The sequence below is a fragment of the Pleuronectes platessa genome, chromosome 5, assembly GCF_947347685.1.
Source record: "Pleuronectes platessa chromosome 5, fPlePla1.1, whole genome shotgun sequence".
Classification (NCBI taxonomy): domain Eukaryota; kingdom Metazoa; phylum Chordata; class Actinopteri; order Pleuronectiformes; family Pleuronectidae; genus Pleuronectes; species Pleuronectes platessa.
This window is the reverse complement of record NC_070630.1, coordinates 24,711,338-24,732,098: the sequence shown is the minus strand read 5'-3', so window position 1 is coordinate 24,732,098 and position 20,761 is coordinate 24,711,338. Positions and strand designations below refer to the sequence as shown.

General features: G+C 40.8%; 2 protein-coding genes across 2 annotated transcripts; both read right to left on the bottom strand.

The window, feature by feature from the left end:
• Window positions 1-1,670: 1,670 nt before the first annotated feature.
• Window positions 1,671-3,803, bottom strand: cbln18 (cerebellin 18). Its single transcript, XM_053422237.1, has 7 exons — window positions 3,758-3,803; window positions 3,105-3,204; window positions 2,763-2,942; window positions 2,530-2,676; window positions 2,342-2,430; window positions 2,173-2,253; window positions 1,671-2,050 (listed from the first exon to the last, which is right to left on the bottom strand). Exons 2-7 carry the CDS (start codon window positions 3,202-3,204, stop codon window positions 1,919-1,921), a joined length of 729 nt encoding a protein of 242 aa, XP_053278212.1. The 5' UTR covers window positions 3,758-3,803; the 3' UTR covers window positions 1,671-1,918.
• Window positions 3,804-10,116: 6,313 nt separating this feature from the next.
• cbln20 (cerebellin 20) lies at window positions 10,117-11,110 on the bottom strand. The gene is made up of 3 exons (XM_053422133.1): window positions 11,104-11,110; window positions 10,679-10,816; window positions 10,117-10,547 (listed from the first exon to the last, which is right to left on the bottom strand). Exons 1-3 carry the CDS (start codon window positions 11,108-11,110, stop codon window positions 10,117-10,119), a joined length of 576 nt encoding a protein of 191 aa, XP_053278108.1.
• Window positions 11,111-20,761: the final 9,651 nt, after the last annotated feature.

Genomic DNA, 20,761 nt, shown 5'->3' with positions numbered 1-20,761 from the left:
AGAGGAGAGGAGAGGAGAGGAGAGGAGAGGAGAGGAGAGGTGAGAGGCAGAGAAATTAGGACGAGTAACAAAGTCATCATTATTCAGACAAAGAATTCCATGTAAGTCCTGGATGCTCTTCAATACTTGCACTGTGTGTGTGTGTGTGTGTGTGTGTGTGTGTGTGTGTGTGCGTGATGTTGTGTGTGATGTTGTGTGTGATGTTGTCATGTTAAGGTTGAGGTTAAGCTGTAGGTTAAGGTAAGGATTAGGGTTTGACAAGTAAGTCTCCAGGAAATCGGTCAATACGATGTGGGATTTGTGTGTGTGACATTTCCATCAGTGCTCCTGTTTGAATGTACGGGATGTTTGAACTATAGTTTCCCAAGTATTGCACTGCCATAACCATTAGTGTGGGCAGTTCTAGGCATTTTGGCTATAATGTTAAGTGCCTACAAGTGTCCTACGTATTGTACTTCCGTAATACCAAGTGAGGGACATTTTTAGGCATTTTGCTATATTGTTAAGTGCCTACAAGTGTCCCACGTATTACAGATCCCTAACCACAAGAGAGGGACATTTTAGGCATTTTGCCTCAAGGATAAGTGCCTAGAAGTGGCCGGCTCATTCGGATTGGTCGGGACATTTCTAGGCATTTTTGCAATAATGATAAATGCATACAAGTGTCCCACGTATTGTACATCCCTAACTACAAGTGTGGGAGATCTAACCTTGTCAGATCTCTTTATTTCAGAAGTACCTTGTTGATTCCACTTATATAAGGTTTTCTCATCGTTATTCCTCACATTATTTTATTATTTCAACATTTCAGTCATGTTTGTTTAATTTAAATTTTCAATCAAATCTGTTTTATTGTTTGTTCCTCTTACTAGGTGATGATTAAATGTTTCTTATGTCTCTGCTTTTTTTTATAACTGTCAGTTCACAGCATACAGCACAAAGTAAAATACATGTTGTGCCTAATATTATCAGTAATAAATAAATGCGTTTTTTTAAAACCCCTAGTGTAAGTGGAGTCTGATTATCTCCGCATCCTGGTTCTCCTTCCCGACCTCCTTATGGCTTCCTCTACACATCTTTCTTTGACCTTGTTATGTATTCCATCGGGGTCAAGGAACAACGTGTAGGAAAGGAGATTATTTGAACTGCCATGTAGGAAAAACATCTTGTATGTTCCAGAATGTCCCACTATTCCTTTAAAGTAACAACAAGGACCCATATAGTAGATTCCTTCTAGAATGACTGGTATGCCTTTCTTGACTCTCATAGCGTGTCTGTGTGTGTGTTCCTATTTGCTCATGTGTGTGTAAACTCCTACATCATGTGTTTACTTAACTGAAGGAATTCACTGAGTTTGGCAGTGGTTTATATTCATCTGTACTGAGCTTCCATGAAAGGCATTTATTTACAGTGTTAGACAATACTGTCATAGGCCAAGCATCAGCAGCAGCAGCAGCACTGTTATGATTCCCAAAGCCTCTCAATGCTACTTGTTTCCATTCATGAACATCATTTGTGTGGGTGTGTGTGTAAAATAATCGTTCATTGTGCCCTCATTAAAACAATTTCACACTTACTCTATCCACAGAACATTTCTTCAAATTTGCAGTACTTTATTCACAAGCACATCCGGTTTTTTAAACGATGCAAACATTTCCAATCATGTGACATCGATGTTTCAGCTTTTTTAATGCAATGCAAAAATATGTGTTACTTTCTTTGCATCTGATTATAAATGCTTCAATACACATGCATGATTCTACTGTATGAATGTGTGACTTCTCTTGTTTTTATCTATTGCTGTGGATCGGGGGCTGGTCCCTGGAACCTACATCAGGCAGGTCAACATGTGACCACTAGGATTGTTCATCTCAGTCACGGAGTGATGAAGGTTCAGTCACCTGGATCTCCAACTGGTTTATTGTGCATTGTTGAGAGGGTATAACATGTAACCAGTAAAGCTGTTGGACGCCAGGTTTCCACAGAGCTTCCTCCCAGTCGTTAAGGCGAGGTAGACCTGATCCCCTTTGTTCAACTGCAGCACCACAAGCTAAGAACATACATAGTCAACAGTGTCATGTTCACAGAATCCTGTAGAGTCACAGGGAAACCCCTTTATTTCACTATATTAGTTTGTTGCGTCACTCGCACATTTGTAGCTTTATTTCTTACCTGACTTGCACTGTCTTCACCATCCTCCCGATTGTCCTCCCACACACTGACTATTACATCGTTGTTCAGAAGTAGCTGGACCTACACATAGAGGAAAACAAAACAAAGAATGAAGAAGAAGGATGTTTTCTAAACTCAGCGATATGCCAAGTGTCTCTGGTTTGGTTACTTTGTGGTAGAGGCGCCCGTCCGCTCCCACAGATGAGTAGATTGTGAAGGAAAAGGCATAAACACCAGCACAAGGGGCAGTGAAGGCACCTGGAGAGAAAGGTGAGCCATTTAAGGGAAAAACATTAAAAAAGATGCATAAAGCTTTTATTTCAGTTCACTTCCTCTTCTGGTGTGTGTGCTTCCTACCCAAGGATGGGTTGTATCCCATGCCATCATTAAGAGAGACAGAATCAAAGGGGATCGGCACATCAGTGTTGAAAGGACCGAAGCATGGGAGAGCAGATCTTGGGAGGGTGATATTTAGACATGTTTTAAAGGCAATCTTGAGGTTACCTGTGATAATAGAGAGGGACAGATTAATTGCACAACAAAGCTTAGTGCCCAACTTTTTGTGAATTCTGAAATATCAGTGTCTTCACCTGTGACTGCCTTTACTCTGCTGTTCAGTTGGGAAAGATTTTCCCACAAATTCATCATCCTATGGAAGGTATTGTCTTCGAGTTGGTATAAGTCATTCGCTCCACAGCAGCAGCCGCGCGCTCGTTTGAAAACGCAGTCGCAGTCCCAGTTGCCACACTCCAGCTTTCCCTGATAGTTCACTGGGATAGGATAGAAGAACAGTGACGAGGGAAATTGCAGACGAACATGATTGTAGTATCAATCAACGTTCATTCACAGACAGGACAGTCTGAACTATGAACATGAAATGTGTTCTCATTTTCTGTGTGAACACATAATACAAAGCAGTTATTGTGGCTTACGTGCAGCCTCTCTTAATGAGCCGATCATGGTGGATTCAGTTTCCCCACGACCATAGGGAATCAGTGACCCCAACAGGAACAACACTGGAAATACCACCATCTGCAAAAACAGTTGTACTCAGTAATGGATCAGTCACAGAGTAGCGCACAGACAAGAGAGGCTGAAGGACAAAACTACATTTGAGTATTAAACACTTTCAAACTCGAGCCAACTTTTGCTCCATAAATCACCCAGCTCATCTTCTGTCTCACGAATCTAAATATGGTTTGATATCGGCCCAGCTTTCAATGTCAAAGTTAGGTGACTGCTGTTAAAGAAATAAAGACAGAGAGCAGCTAAAACACGTTAACCCTAGTGGTCGAATGTCACTTAATGCAGCTGCAAATGACATCCAACTAAAAGTTATATATAGAGATCAAATAATTGTGCTTTGATCAAAACAATCTAACATTAGCTCACCACAGTTAGAGAATGACTCTAAGTAACAACACCTGCAGAGCCATCTTGTCCAGTGTGTTTTTGTGTGACAAAAGCCCACCAAAGCTGTTATTTGTCAAAATCTCTACCGACTCTTTTGCACTGGTTGATCATGAGCAGGGTAAATATGGGTATATGAACAATATAGTATATGACGTAAGAACATAAGACTTACTGTTTTTGTTCCTCCCTCTCCTTGTTCCTAAAGACTCAGGTTCTTGTGAGTTTGTGAAATGAAAAGTTTTGAAGCAGAGGATGGTTTTTAGCATCTTATTCATGCGCTACAGGTGATCCTCCTCCCCTTTGAGGAGGTGACTGACAGAAGCTCCGCCTCACAGGTGCATGCACACAAACACACACACACACACACACACTCACACACACACACACACAAACACACACACACACGCAAACACACGCAAACACACACACATTAAGCTAAACCTAATTCTAATCACAATCCTAAAACTGAGTCAATACTTTCCACGCCCATTGAAGTTGTGAGAACTAGCCTCACAAAGATGGTTGGGAACTCAAATTTGTCCTCATAACCAAAGGAAGACAAGGACAGTAAACACACCACACACACACACGTGGGGGACACTCACCAGGGCCCTTACCGAAACTTCATCCCTCCAATCTGAATGCCTAAAACAAACCCAAGCCCTGAACTTAACCTCATTTTGACCCTACCCACAATCCCATGGGGTAGGTTTTCACAGCCAAACAATCACACTCTACTTCCCTTCACCAATAGAGGCAAGTGCATCCCTGGTGCAGTCAATGGTTTTCCTTTAGTGTGAATGTTGAACCTTTCAGCTCCCTATTGTTGGGACCATTATACCTGTAATTAGGACAGAGGTGTCTGGTTGTCATTCAGTCCAGGGGATACCGGCAGCTCACAAATGCTGATGTGGTGAACATTGTTGTCAGTTCCCTGATGATTGAATGGCCTACAGATGAGATGACAAAAGGAGCTGATAGGATAATGTTAACAGTTCATCGATAAAGGCCTTGATCTGACACTGCTATAAATCATTGCCTAGTTCTCATGCTGAGACAAAAGGAACAAAGGAGTGATACTGAGCTGAGGCTGACACTCAACCCACTTTCATGTGAATGAAATGATCTTGTTTTGAGGTCCAAAGTAGTTCATAATGAAACTATCACAAATAGATTTTCATCTTGTTTTTCAAGGATCGATTCAAGAAAAGACATCCAAGCTATCCGTGCAGATTAAGTTGCACAGGTCAAACAAACAGCCTGGGAGCCACCTTCATCCTGATTCAGAAACCATGGGGCTCGGTTGTCCCACATTTATTGTTAGCTGACTGAAAGAATGCTGCTGAATATGGCTCTCAGGCTCTGCAAAGGCTTTGGATGTTCTTGGGTGTTATTTGAAAAACAGTGGGCCCACTTTTAACTGTTATGGCCAATAAACTTGGAGTCACAGCAGAATACTGAGAGAAAAAAAAATGGAAATGGAATAGATGAAGAATTAGACCGATAACTAAAGAATCTGGTGATAATTAGGGTTTATGAAACACTTACACTGGCTTGGCACTAGGCATGGTAAAACATCTTAAAGACATTCACGGTAATCAAATTCATGAATCTTATTAGTTCTGGTGACAATTAAAACATTTTGAAGATTATTTTTGCGTTGCCTCACAATACTTCTCTACTTCGGCTCCTTCTGAACCATGACTTCCATTTCCACTTATCTTATCCGGGAGCATGGATCAGTTTATTGTTTTTTACTTTGAACTGGGCATGAAGTGGGCTGTTATAGTACTACTGCTCGATAGGCATGTTTAAATAATTAGTGAAAATAAACTTAAACAAGTTCTTAAATCAACAGGTGTCTCCAGTGATCTGCAGGAAGCTGTCGGATTCATTCAGAATCAGTTATTGTGCTCTTGCCTCTGTCTTTCCATCTTGTGCGTCAAAAGTTGTATTTGTCCACCAATTATGACAAAATAGTTCACTGGAGGAAATACAATTTCTGAATAGCATTTTTAGATGTTACTGTGACAACACCCTGCTGGCATTCATAATACTTTGTGATGGAGCAAACGCACTTGTAAATCTTCGTAGTACTATTGTAGGTTTTCTTTTGCGTGACGATCTACATATTTTCAAAGCCTAGACCAAAATGTCAGTCAGCTGTGTGTGCCACTGCTCATACTGTCATTCATCTATGTGACATGTTTTTCACCGGAGGTTGTTTTCTCCTCTAGTCCTATTAGATAACAAAGTGTCTCCTTTGTTGACAGCTACTTTAGAGCTGTCATGGCTCCTGGGACAGGGCTTTGTGCTTTCCACCTGCATGTATTCAGTCCCAAGTCACCTGAACTAGTTCTTCACATAGTGTTATCTGCTAAATGGAGGCCACGATGTATCAGGTGTATGAGGTCTGCATTGCACACAGGTATCAAGGCGCAAAATAATATCCAGTTCTTTTTTTGAGAAGCCAAAAAACGACCACGGGACTCCTGGAAATTGGGGTTAATTATTTGGGGGGCTTGCACATGAACATTGAGCTCTATGGCTGGTTTGTCCCTCTGGATTAAATTATTCAAGGCTACTTTATGGCAGTAGATCTTTGATATAATATCAATAACAGAAAAGTGCTGGAGACTGTAAATAAAAATTTAAATAATGTCACAAGTTATATCTGTGTTTCATTTGTCAAAATATCAGCTGTGAAAAAGTTTTTAGTTCCCACTTTTACCTGACCATGTACCTCCACTGGTCATGGGATGTGTTACCACTGGCTGGTGTTGTTTGCCACTGCTACTCTTGTTTTCATAATCATGACAAAGCTGCTTTTCAGCGGTCATTTAAGGTGACAGCATTGTCCTCAAGCTCGGCCTCTTTTTTTTTAGTGGCTGATTCAAGAGGGATTTGTGTTCCGTCCTTGGCCTCCTCTCCTTTGTGAATTTAGGCTGGTTTATCATTTCATGTTCTTTACTCAGCAGTTTCTATGTTTGCCTTAAAATAAAGCTGAGCATCTATTAGTTTGTCATTTAAGATGCAACAATTAACAATTCAACATGTATTAACCATGAGTTCACTAGCATGGACCACACCACAACAGTGCATGGGTATGACTGTGTTTGGTTTTAAGACTGTGTTGCGGTTCGCTCAACTGTGATGCATCGATGCAGTGAACATAATCGATTCAAGTTTTCCACCACGTTCATTTTGTAGCGGTGTTCCATTGCTGCATTATTATTACTGACGCTGTTTCAGCATTAGGACAGACGTTATAGGTTTGCTTTGTACCATGTCGATGTCTCAAGTGTGCTCCCTCCCACTAACCTGTGCTCACTTTACCCTTTAACAATAAACACCAATGATGTGCCGACACACATACACACACACACACACACACACACTCACACACAAACCCACAAGCTGCCGACAGGAAAAAGTTCTTTCCTTCGATTATCACAAAACATGGTGAGTTTTTTACTTCACTGTTTCAGAAGAAGCGACGCCAGGTTGTCCAGAAGCATAAATACAAACACACAGTGTTGTTAATAAGATCAGTTCTAAATGTGAGAGATTAGAAAAGAGCAGAATCACTTGTTGACCGGAGCGGAGTGCATAACTGCTGTTAGTACCTTATCAACCCACTCCGCTCCCAGAATTCAGGCCTACCTGTCGTCCCTAAAGTCTCTAAAAGTAGAGTAGGAGCCAGAGCTTTTAGCCATCAAGCCCCTCGGCTGTGGAATAATCTACCACTTTCAGTTCGGGAGGCAGACAATATCTGTTCGTTTAAGAGTAGGCTCAATACCTTCCTTTTTGATAAAGCTTATAGTTAGAGCTAATTAGTGCGGCAGAACGTTAATTGTTCTATTTTCTTAAATAGGAAGCGTTTAGTCTAAAAAGGCATGGAGGTATTGATGTCTTATCTACTGAGTGGGCCACATGGTATTCATCGTACTACCATACAAACCAGTAGCCATCCAGATTTACCTTGAGCCTCAGTGTAGCCTCAAGTTCGGCCTGTATCATTGTATCATTGATTACAAGGTAAAAACCCCTGATGATGCTAAGACGCAAAGGGAATTTATGACACATGACACACGGAGCTTCTCTTTCCAGCTTCTCCTCCCTCTTCTCCATCCCTATCCCCCTTCCCCGGAATTCCTTTGCCTTATCACCTGCAGATCCAGGGCCTCTGTGGCCGCACCATGGATTACGATTTGTGGATTGCGCATCACAGGTCGCAATGGTGGATTCAGTATGGCGGATTCTATATCGTGCTTGCTGATCGTAGTGGTAATGGAGGATCCTGTGTCGTGTTGGCATCAGATACGGGCGGTGGACCAGGAACGAGGCGGCGCCTGATGATGGAACCTAATAAGCGGCAGTGGACAATGACTGTGGACTATAGTGGATCCGATCTTGATGGCGGATCATGATCTTGCTGGCTGCTGACCATGGACTATGATTGCAGCTTGACTACTTGACATATTGTATTGAAGTTATCCTTCAAAATTTTTACCCTCATCAATGCTGCTAAAAAACTTTAATCTTGATGAAGTTTTCCTACACTTGACATCTATTGCACTTCTGTCCGTCCTGGGAGAGGGATCCTCACATGTGGTTCTCTGAGGTTTCAACGTATTTTTACCCTGTAAAAGGGTTTTATGTCACACCATGTTAAAGCCCTATGAGACGAATTGTGTTTTGTGAATATGGGCTATACAAATAAAATTGGATTGATTGATTGATAACTTAATCACTATTGACGAGTGGGGGGCACTTTCTAAACCAAGAGAGACTTCAGATTTATCTGAATGATTGTATTAAATGATGAAAAAGCAGCCATGAGCATCAACAGAGAGAAGACTGAGGCCCATTCAGAGCAAAAGTGGGTCAGAGGGAGAACTGTGTCCTCCTTCAAATTAACAGTCAATGTTAATTGAACAGAGTCCCTTTTAAGTTGGTTGACTTTTTGTTCCACTTTAACAGTTTACTTTTCACAAATTTTATACTAGGAGGCCAGGCGGTACAGTGAAGCCTCTCACTTGGACATTTGCGATCACACATGAACCTCGTCGGAAGACAAAAAATTTGCAAAAATTATGTCATCCATCATTTATTTGTCCAATCTTTTTTAAAGATATCTTTTTTTTAAACATGTTTTTATGTCTAAATATCTTTTTTTACACTCACCTTCATTTTCCCTGTCAAATCTTGATGGTTACATCTGAAACAATGCAACTTCACTGCCAACATCTTATTTTTGTGGATTCAAGTGGGTTATGCCTTTAGTAACTAATGACGAAACATGATGTCATAGACCGACACATTTCCACTTTCCCCAACTACCCAGAAATGAACTTAAAATATCCCAGATTTGAACGTCACTCTCAGCTGTCAATCATTACATTTCAACTCGTTTTCAAGTATCAAATAACTATTTAAAACCAAACTTACTGTACAAATAAAGGCTTGGGCAAACATCAATGTGATATGAACTACCTAAAATGACAGAAACCATCTTTGTACTTTGACTTTTTAAATTGGTCCAATCCAATGATATGGAGGAGGCAGGGTTTATGACATTGATGTGTAAATACAATCACTCTAGAAGGGTTAAATTAATTATTTAACCTCCAATAGCTGCACTGTTGTTCCACAAAAATACACTATATCAGTGTATCAAGTGTAATGTTTGGATTCAATATCCATACTGGCACAATAATCATATTTTTTGATGAACTTTTGCTAAAACTGTACTATATACAGAAGGATATGTACTATGTATGCTGAACCTCCTTCTATACTCTACAGATATTACTGAACATGTGGCATTAAGACCTTAAATTACCTTTTAACTACTTTTTAACGTGTCAATGTTCATGGATGTTTGTTGCACTTTGAGAATGGGAACTGGACATTATGAAGAATGGCCAAATGCATGGACCTCCCTGGTTAAATTTGGACTCTACTGCTTATTGCACCTGATAAAAAGAAATTAGAAAAGTAAAACAAGTTTACTGCCTCACTAGGCTTTTAATTATTTGTTTACAATATGCATTGTATTGTAACCTTCAACTTATCATAAACTTTTCTTTTACCTGGCAAGTGAAATTATATAAATTGAATAGTCATATTATCTTTAAACAAGGGGATCATACCCGTGGTAAACACAATTTTTTATATAATGCTTTCCTGAGGCTGAGGGTTGCATCCAAAATCTTAAAAATATATTTAAAAAAGACGTCAACGTTAAGGTAATGTTTCAAAACTTTAATTCAATTCAATGCAGACATCAACATCACGAATAACACCTGCATGAACATTTTTCCACAACAACAGATACTCATGGCTAGTGGTTTGCAAGCTTTCAGATCACATGCACTGAATCCAGATGTGATGGATAGTTAAGACCTGGGGTCAATCGAAAAGGACAGACTGAGATGAGATGACGGGCACCACAGAAAGATTTCATCTAGACTCTAAACTTGTTAGTGAGACAAGAGTACACAACCCAGCATTTTACAACTCTCTAACTTAATTAGTAGCAAACAGCAAAAAGCCACTGAAAGTGTTATAGTGGTTGCTGTCATCACAGAGGGAACAGCCTCTGGGCATGTTGACGGCCACCTGGTCTGTAGCATTGAGTTGCAGGACAACAGCAATAGTGGCTCCATCCTCTTGGTCTTGGTTATTTACCTCATTCAAACTGGCCACCACGTTGCTGTTAAGGAGCAGTTCGGCGCAGGCGGCCAGGAGAGAGCCAGCAGCCCCAGCGTCACTGTGGATGGTGAGAGCAAAGGTGTAGACGCCGGGGTAGAGGGCAGTGAAGATACCCGTGTCCACGTCGTATCTACCGCCCAGGTTAAGGAAGACTTCCTTGTAGATGACGGTGAAGTCTCCTGGCTGGGGGCCATTGCACCTAAAGCTTGAATATTGAAGAGCGACAGAGAAGGCAGTGCGGCTGGCTGCAGACGCAGAGGGAAGAAGAGGAAATACAAAAAGTAGATCAGTGTTATCTCATTATTACTGAAACACGTCTAAGTTGCTTGTGCAAGGGTTTGTGTCTGTCCTGCTCTGTGTAGTGCACGTTACTCACCTTCAAACTTGCTGAGCTGTTGCAGTGTTTGTGAGTACTCCTTGTCCAGCTCATTCAGGGTCGAGTTGATGTGCGAGCTCAGGTTGCTCACCTGCTGCAGGATGAGACAGCAGCTACAAGAGTAGGGCTCCTCACACACTGAGAACAAACACACATAAATACACTTGCAGAAAAGAACATATCAGGAAACCGTGATCATGTTCCAGCAATTCCTCACCGTTTTTTGGTTCGTCTACTGATTTGAGCGATTGCCATAAAGACGGCCACTCAGCAAAAGCTGCATGCAGCAGACACAGCAACACAATAGCTGGGGGGGGGGGGGGAGAAAGGTCAAGAAGCACCAAAAGACCTTTGCATTACATTCCTGTTCCTGTATTGTTATGTATGCAAACCATTGCTGCCCCTACAAATGTATTTATTCTCACCTCTCATGATGACGGCCTCTGAAGGATGGAAGGTGTGATAGACTGGATCAAGAGAGGAAGTGCCATGGATATTTATTTATCTTAGAGCTCCTCCCTCATTACCTCTCAGTTTTATCCGTCTTCTTTTGACATTGCACCTCCTTGTTTTTTTTATTATTTATAATTTGCCCTGTGTCAGTGTATAATGGACACACACACACAAACCCACACCCACCCACACACACACACGCACACACACACACACACACACACGCACGCACACACACACACACACACACACACACACACCCTCCGGGGCTTTGTGTAGATGATGCAGGCCAGGTATCATCTATTATCTGAGAAGCGGTGTCTGTTCATTCTCATTAACCAACAAGGATAGAGTTTGAAACGGTCCATTACAGTTTAAAATATTTTACATTCAGTCCTTATCATTTTTCTGGAAACATATAGGTCAAAAATATCTCCATTGGTTGCACCTTGATTTTAAATATGTTATATATATTGGCTGCACGCATCATACATCCTGTTGTTGTGTTAAATAATAGATTATATTCAGAGTGGTTGTAGAAAAATAGGGATATCATGTACTGTAGATGCATAATACGTCACATCTTACTTAACCCTGACAAGATCTTCTTCACTTCATTTTGCAGATGTGTCCTGAATACAGACTGTGATCATTTTTTCTAAAGTTCAGTGTATTCAAAATATATTAATATATTGCTCCTACATATTGTCCTAGTCTTGATGATCACTCAAAGCTCTTTGCAGTACAGTTTTGACATTTACACATTCACACACGTTCATACAGTGTAGAACTTTCTCTAGCTCACTCTGCACATCCATCAGAGGCACTTCAGGGTTCAGTATCTTGTCCAATGACACTTTGGCATGCTGGATGGGGAGAACAGAGATCAAACTGCTGAACCTCATAGTGGACGACCCGCTCTCCCTCCCAAGATCACGTAACACCCTGTCCATCACAAACCTCACTGGCTTCCAGTCACACAGCGGCTTCATTCAACATCCTTCTTCTCTTCCATAGTTTTTGGTTTAGTTTAGTTTACATAAATATAAAATACTTAAATTAAATGTTAAACATGTATAGGGTTTGGTAACCATCACTAATGGCTGGAAAGCAAAACCAAATCTAACAAAAAAAATGTTTCCAAACATATACAAACTTAAATGCAAATTATTCACTTGTTCAAAAGAGACAATTTGACATATGTTGGAGGAGAGCATTTTTTTTATCCTCTTTTTGTGCATGAACAATGACACAGGGGGATCCAGTCAATGTCCTGACTCCCCCATGACTGCTTCGACCTGCCCACCCATCCATAAGACAATACCCCAAACCCACCTCTTCTGATATGCTGTAATGGGTGATTAATGATGTGTGTTTCCTATTCTTAGTTGTTTGATTTTCTCTGTTTTAAACCCCTCAAGTGTTTGCCAGTATTTTTATATAAATCAAAAGTTTATTATTATTGTTATTATTATGTGGCTGAAAAAAGATTTAACTCATACCAACAGCAGTCTTGTCATGTTTGCATCTTTTTATTTGTCAGGGATGGACATAATTCACAACACCAATTATTTCCTTCAAAAGAATGGTTTATTTTTTATGTTACCATTCATACACAGATTTTTTTAATTCATATTTCTATCACAACTTGCATGACACTGTTTCAGCAAATGAAAGATCAACAGCTGTTACATATGTGACAATGACATGAAAAAGGTTGATCAACTTTTTCTGGTTGAATGCAGATAAAATGGATTAAAAACATAGTGTCTCTCAAAAGATGATAATGGACGGGACGTGTTCTCGGGACAAAATAAGAAGGACAGCATTGCGTTACGATGGATGAGACTACATGAAATCAGACAGAGATTATTGGATACATGACTGTCACCATGAACGTTTTCACCGAGCAGAAGGCCGGAGCAGCTACACATTGCAGACTTAGCTTGCAGCATAGAGCAGGAAGCCAGTGAAGGTGTTATAGTGCTCGCCTTGGTCTTCATTGCAGACCACACATCCGTTGGGCAGGAGGACATCCACCTCATCCTCAGCCTTCAGTTTCAAGGTAACAACAATGCTGCTGCTGTCTTGAGGGTCGTTGCCCTTTTGCTCACTGAGCAAAGCCACCACCGTGTTGCCATTAACCTGCAGACGAGCGCAGCTGGCCACGTTTGTGCCAGAAGGAGCCTTGGCATGGATGGTGACGGTGAGGCAGTAGACACCAGATTGAGGAACGGTGAAGATACCTGTCTGCACGTTGTAGCTGCCTCCCAGGTTGAGGAGGACGTTGCCATAGATGATGCGCCGGTCATTACTGGCAGGGACAGTGCAGGACATAGTATTGGTCAGTGAGACGGAGAAGGCGCTGCGACCTGATGGAAACGCAGAGAAGACGAAACAGTTAGAGGTAAATGACATGGATAATTTTTGTTATAAAAGGATTGTCTGTTGGTTTTGTGTGACTCATGTATGTATCGCTCACCTCTTGTCAGGTTAAGGGCCGTCTTTGATTCTGTCAGGTACCTGTTCATTTCAACAGTGACAAGTTCAAATTGAATCTTCATCCTGGTCATCTGTTTCTGAATCAAGCAGCAGCCACACGATGCCGAAAGACACTCTGCATGCACGCACGCACACACACAAACACACATACACACATACACACACACAGTCATACATTAGGTTGCAGACCTATATATTAACAAAGAAGACAGACTTTCTTTACAATCTCTCACCGGTGCCAATCAAGTTTGAGTCGGCAGCATTTTCGGCACCCGACCAGCTGTAACTCGATTGGTCACAAAAAGCCTCCAGCAGCAGACACAAAAATACAATAGCTGGGGGAAAAAGAGCAAAAGCTTTTATCAATGAAGGCCTCTGCGTTAGATCTTAGGTGCTTTCTCCTTCCTCTAATTTTGAAGGGAATACAAGCGTATGCCTCAATAAAGACCATCAGAAATAAACACGCTATTCTTCCCGTGTCCCATCATTTGTTTTAATCTTACTTTTATTCTATTATTGATGATGTTTAATTTTAATATTTATGAAAAAGCTTTAACCATGTAATCTGACCAAATTATATACGTTTTTGACACTATAATCCCTAATAATGAAACTTTCAGGCAAGTGACTTCTATTCTGAACTACTTCTTTGATAGTATCTCACTGGTGTCCAAGGTCCAATCATTACCCCTTACTAAATATAATGCCACTGTAGGTGCAACTTGTGTCCGTTCTCACCTCTCATGTTGATGCTGGTCGGCGATAAAAGCTTCACAAGGATGGAAAGTCCGTAGACTTATCACAAGACATAAACTGTGGTTATATATTATTCTAGGAGCCCCTCCCCTTAAAACTCTCTGTTTAATTCCTCCTCTTTTGACATCGCTCCTCCCAATTTTTATTTATTGCCTGCCCCATTTCCCTTTATAACTTTATAGCTGGAAATGCATTCATCACTAGGGGCTCTCATTTCCTAAATTTCATTCTCAAGCAGACACACACCCTCCTGGCTTTGTTGTTGATGCCACCCAGGTATCATCTATCACCTAAGATGAGGTGTGGAGTTCAGTGCTCTCATCAGAAATCGAGTATTACAGTTCACAGAGCTGCATTTTGTTTTGTTATTAGTCATGCACCGTGTCTGGTCCACAGGTGCCACTGATAACACTCTTTCCTTGGAATAAAAAGAAGAAACTACAGTAACTCCTTGTTTCAGGCATTATCTATAATGCCTGACAGCGTGAAATACTTAGTTAGTTAGTTTCTCATTCATTAGTATTCAATTAATGAATGCAGCCATACTAGCAGCTCTGTAAAGGCTCAGACATGCTTCAAGGTTAATGCTAACATCGTAAATGGACTGCATATATTTAGCAAATTTTCAAATTTAAGCAACCTCTCAAAGAGCTCTATCTTACAAGCCATTCATTCAGACTCACATGGCACCACTACATGCTGCACTTTTCAATCAGACATTAACACTGTAATGGAATAACCATCAATTTAGGGTTCAGCGTCTTAGCCCACAACACTTTGGCATAGATAGATAGATAGATAGATAGATAGATAGATAGATAGATAGATAGATAGATAGATAGATAGATAGATAGATAGATAGATAGATAGATAGATAGATAGATAGATAGATTTTTTGCATTGGTTTTATACTGTTTGTCAGACTTCTCATGCATTACATTGCTGATGGGCTGACCTTTAATTGTATTAATTGTTTTTTATGATATTTTATTGTTACCCTGAACCAACTGAGTCTCACTCTTTGACTTGCTTTAGGCCGCTACGGGGAATAGTCGGGGGGAGGCACACCACTTTACATCCAGTCTGGTAGGCCTGAAGTGTGTTATATCTCTGGTCTCAGTATTTGTGATTTTAGCTGATTTTAGCTAAAAGTTATTTACATTTACTTATGATCCGCTATCTTTTTTCCTTTCTCAGGTCCTCCATTCTAGTCCTCCCATATTTAAATAAAGATTTAATGTGAACTGAATGCACGTCTCTGGCTCTTCTTGAACCCCCAAAATGTGATTCTGTCCATGCACACTGAGGTCATTGGGCTCTAGTCTGACCCTAAGGTTCTTTTAAAGACAAATTTGTCAGTCTTATCACTGTCGGGTCACAGATAGATAAATACAAAGTTTGGGTTAACAAAAGAAGGGATGAAGGATGACTAACCGCGCTCTATAGCAGTGGGTGGGGGCAGGGCAGTGTTTCTAACAGGTTCTCTGTGGGCCGAGTTGAACTTGTCTTCTTCTGTGACCTCGTACGACCCACAGCATCAGGTGTTTTCAATCCCCTTGATGAAAAACGAGGACGATCAGATGACCTACAGGGACAGCATCTCTCCGCAATTGAAATTCTAACACTAAGTTTGCCATACGAATTAATGCCGCTGGCATAATCTCTGTCTGTGTTACTTTCCTCAAGAAGAACGTACTTGCCCTAATATATATACTGTGCTGCTCCTTCAGGCTTCAGCTCAGGATTCCTTTCTCCCTCCACTGTGCAGTGGATGCTGCTTTCAATCAGCCATCATCTCATCAGCTCTCCTGGAGGAAGAGTATAAAAACAGGAGCTCTCTGCAACTTGCTGTTGCCTGCTTCTGTGCATGCACATGTATTTTGTAAAAGAGCTGTATGACAACAGTGCATTCACAAAAAACGATTCTCCAGTTGAGGATTCTGCGAACTGAGTCGAGCTACTGAACTTTGAATAAAACAGCTCTTTGTGAAACAGTTGTGTTACAGCTTCATGTTCTGGTGCCTGAGTCCAGCAGCAGGTCTTTGCTTTCTGCAGTACAATTACTGCAGGTCACCATTACAGTTTCGGAAAGAAGACTGCCACCAGTATTACCACAGGCCAAGTAAACAGGAAAGTTTAGAACAGACACTGCACTATAATAATATCATTATACTATCTTTCGCTTTCAGTTAGCTAAGCAAAACAATATTGCAATTATCTGTGTGTATGTGGGATTCATCTTTTCTTTCAATCAAAGCAAACTGTATGTCCTAAAAGCAAAAAGGTTGTTGGATTTTTTATTTACTTTTGGTTTCACTACGTTAATCAAACCCCATTTGAACAGCCGCAACTATTTTTCCTCCATCCTGTCCATTGAGGAGGAATGGTCAATACATTCATCAGGTGGTGGCTACCACACACTTGACCTTTGTGCAGTGCATGTGCAACAGTCAAGGGTGGGTGCTGTAACTGCTCACACATGGTCAGGGTCATTCAAAATAATTGAGACTAAGACTGTTAGACTGACCATTAATCTACATGTATGCGTTTACAGATTTTTCTACACATTTACAGATATAATTACACTTTCAGATCTTATTACATATTTGGTTTTCCTTACACTTTTTCAAATTCAATTGACAGAAAAATATTCAGATTTGTCAATAGTTTTACAGCAATAATGGTCCCATATGACATCATCTGCCCTTAGACCTCAGCAAGAGTAGGGTAAACATATATCTTTTCTTTTGTTTGTTCCACCTCAAACACTGTTCTTCTTCTTTGTGCCTAATTGAATAACTCTAGGGCTCAAAGACAATTTTGTGTATTAATGAAAAAATATGAAATTGAAAGTTCAGACCTGAAAATGATTGCTCTGTGGTTTTCCAATAATCATTCATATTTGGGCATCACATCCCAAAAGGGATAACTGACATTCATCCAGCCATCCATGATGGTGGTGAGGGTGGAGCTGGAGTCAATCCCAGCTGACACTGGACAAGAGGCGTGGTACACCGTGGACAGGTCTTCATAACGCAGGACAACATACAGAGATTTTTTCCGCATGTCTGATAAATGGAGTCCGAGCAAGTTGTGGCTTAAGACTACGAGTTTGAAATTGAAACAAAGAGAGTGTTGAGTCCTCAGCTGTGTTTGAGGTTTAACTGACACTAGCCTAACTGACAAAAATCTCCAACTAAAATTATTGTGGCTGCATTTGCATTGTGGGTAATGTAGGATTCAGGTTTTGTCAAGAAATAAATATACCTAAAATACCTAAATAATTAAATAAAGATTTATTGTTTTGCTGCATTTATTTTTCACCACTTTCACAACTTTCCACAGACAGTGCTAGAGGAGCGCAATGCCAAATCTATAGTCAACTCATTTAAAAGTTCATTGTGTAGGATTTAGGTTAAAGGGATCTATTGACAGACATTTTATATATAATAATCCTAATGATATTTTCACGAGTGTGATTCATCGATATTATATAAACTTTTGTTTTCTTTGCCTTAGAATGGACCCTTTATATTGAACTACTTTAAATTTACGTCGGGGGGGGGGGGGGGGGGGGGTCCTATGGAGGTCGCAATGTTTCTTGTAGTAGCTCAAACTGGACAAATCAAACACCCTTTGAGTTTTTATGAGAACGGAAGTTTACCACAGGTTCTCTTTCATGTTTGGAAGGGGAGGATGAGGTGATGGGAGTTCAGCTGAAACATTCAACTTCACCACTTTGTCACAAAATTCTACACACTGAACCTTTAACTCTGAAGTGTGCTATTGTCAGGACCTAAAAAAGAAAACATCTCAAAATGCTGCCGTTTTGTTCAAAATCCAGTTTATTTTCTTGGAATTTAACAGATCACACGTTTCAATCACAATTTCCATCACAGTACATCAGTCGCTGGAAGAATACAGTTTTAAGAACAAAGATAATATATGTGCGATGTTGGTCAGGTGTAAGAAAGGTTGGTACATGAACAACAGAGGGTGTCCACGCTGTAGCTGTCTCCGAGGTTGATGAAGACGTGCTTGTAGGCGATGAGCTTGTCGTCACGGAAGGGACCCAAGCAGTTCAAACTGACTCGATTGGTAAGTGAGACAGAGAAGGCGCTTCTGCTGTCTGGATGTGCAGTGGGATACAGAAATAGACTTATTTTGAAGCCGCAACTGAAAAGTCCAGTTGCATTATGGTGTGTTACACATGCTCCAGCCTCACCTCTGACATTGTTGAGGACAGTCTTTGTTTTTATGAGTTCCTTTTCCAGCTCGTCGAGAGTCAGGTTGAGGAACGTCCCCATCCTGTTTATCTGCTGCTGCATCAGACAGCAGCCACATGACGCCTGGTCCGTGAGACACTCTGTATACAGACACACACACAAACACACACACACATTTGCACCAATTTGAAGCTTTGTAAATCACATTATGGGCAGATGTTTTCTAACTTGTTTTCTGAGGAATCTCTCACCGTTGTCCTTGGTCGGATCAACGACATTCTCACCAGGTCCACCCCAGGTAAAACTGTCCTCTAAGGGCATAGCTGTTCCCAGCAGACACAGCAGTACAATAGCTGGGAGGAAAGAAGCAAAGGAATATATAGCAACAGAGAGAAAATCGACATTGCCTCTTAGGAGAGAAGATCATTTTACTCCTATGCATCTAGTCTCCATCCGTCTCCTTGTTGCATTTATATTTGCAGCTTGTTAACAGTTTCTTCTAATTACGAGCTGTCTCACCTCGCATGGTTACGCTGGCAGGTGATGTTGGCGTCAGAGGGGCAGAAGGTGTGATAGACTGATGCAGGGTCAAGAGTCACAGCTATATACTTTCACCATCAACTCAATACATCTGGCTCCTCCCTGTTTCTTCAGCAGTCCACCCCCTTTTTTCAGCCATTCGAACGTCTATACCTGTATACTCATTTCTTTATGCCTTGGGGCTTCACATGTCAGATATACATATACACCCGCCAGATCTTTGTTCTGTAGATGTAGGTCAGGTGTCATTTCTACCCTCTGAGGAAGTTTGTCCAAGTGGTTCAGTGTTTCCATCGACATACATAGATAGTGTCTTTCCTCTGTGTTTATGGAAGTGGGTCAAGCTTTATTGTGCATCCAAAATAGAAGGATCTGTCATCTGGTTTTGTTCACATAAAATATTTTGAAATTCAAGGTAGTTATTTTGCACCTACAGGTCCAGTGTTCGTTAGGTGACATCTTTCAAATTTTCCTAACTTCTTCAACCATGCTAGGACACAACTTGTTGTCTCCATGTGGAAAGTGGGAGAAGCTTGTGACTAGGGTCCCTGGAATTAATGATTGAAAAAAATTCATAAAGTTTGTTTTCCGGTAGAGGACAGCTCTGAGAAATCATACATATGTCATTGAACACAAATGTGGACTTGCCATTGCAAGTTATTGGATGACAGCTATCCTGTGTCCAGTGAAAAGATCGGAGGGGAAACAAAGAACAATGCAGGTAAGAGGAATCTTTGCATATCCATGTGGGAATACTGAAGATACTAGAGGTAACTTAAGAATGGAAGGGGGCTTCAAATGATCCAGGTCATTGAGGTGTGGGGTCACTGATAAGATCAGCAGGTGACTTGGTATTCCCTTAGTAACAAAGGAAGAAAGGAGCTACTTCAGAATTATTGCTTGTCTTTGTGACTCCTCCTCAAGCATTCTACAATATACTGTCACTTTTTATAGTTTTTATTACTGAGCAAAGTGTCACGGTTTGAGGAAGGAGATGGACCCAGGATGCAGAGGTTATAACGAAAAAAGCTATTTAATATAAAGGGAGTCTTTAAACAAGACAAAAACAAAACATGAACACTATAAGTAACCACTGGCGACAAGGCGCACGGAGAACAAGGAAGGATAAGCAGGGGAAGCTGGACGAGACAGCAGGACAAGACAAACCATATCTGACGACGTGTAGAAACGAGCAACGAACCGACCAAGGGCAAAAGGAAACAGAGGCTTAAATAGAGACACAGGGAAGGCTGGGGTAACTAGCCACAGGTGCAACACATGAGGACTGGGAAAGACAATCACCAAGACAGGAAGTGACACACCCGAGAAGCTGGAAATAACAGACAAGGAAGGCATGACTACAAAATAAAACAGGAAACAGAAAACACAAAGAGACAGAAATCCACAAACTAAATGACAGAACATCACACAAAGTTTGAAAACGTGTTCATCCTTCCTGGTTTTTCTGCAACAAAGATGTTGTAGTAAATGTTTTTGTGAAATTATACTGAATCTGCCTTATTAGTGTTTACGTGTGGTCAATTTATAAATTTAAATTATTTATTTAACAGGGTTTTCATACATTGTATATCTTCTACTTCTGTTA

Coding starts and splice junctions, on each gene's coding strand:
- cbln18 (XM_053422237.1), bottom strand. CDS start 3,204: ATGGTGGTATTTCCAGTGTTGTTCCTGTTGGGGTCACTGATTCCCTAT. Junction 2,431..2,529: donor GGGATACAACCCATCCTTGG/GTAGGAAGCACA, acceptor CTTTCTCTCCAG/GTGCCTTCACTGCCCCTTGT. Junction 2,051..2,172: donor GTGAAGACAGTGCAAGTCAG/GTAAGAAATAAA, acceptor GTATGTTCTTAG/CTTGTGGTGCTGCAGTTGAA.
- cbln20 (XM_053422133.1), bottom strand. Junction 10,548..10,678: donor ACAGCTCAGCAAGTTTGAAG/GTGAGTAACGTG, acceptor CTGCGTCTGCAG/CCAGCCGCACTGCCTTCTCT.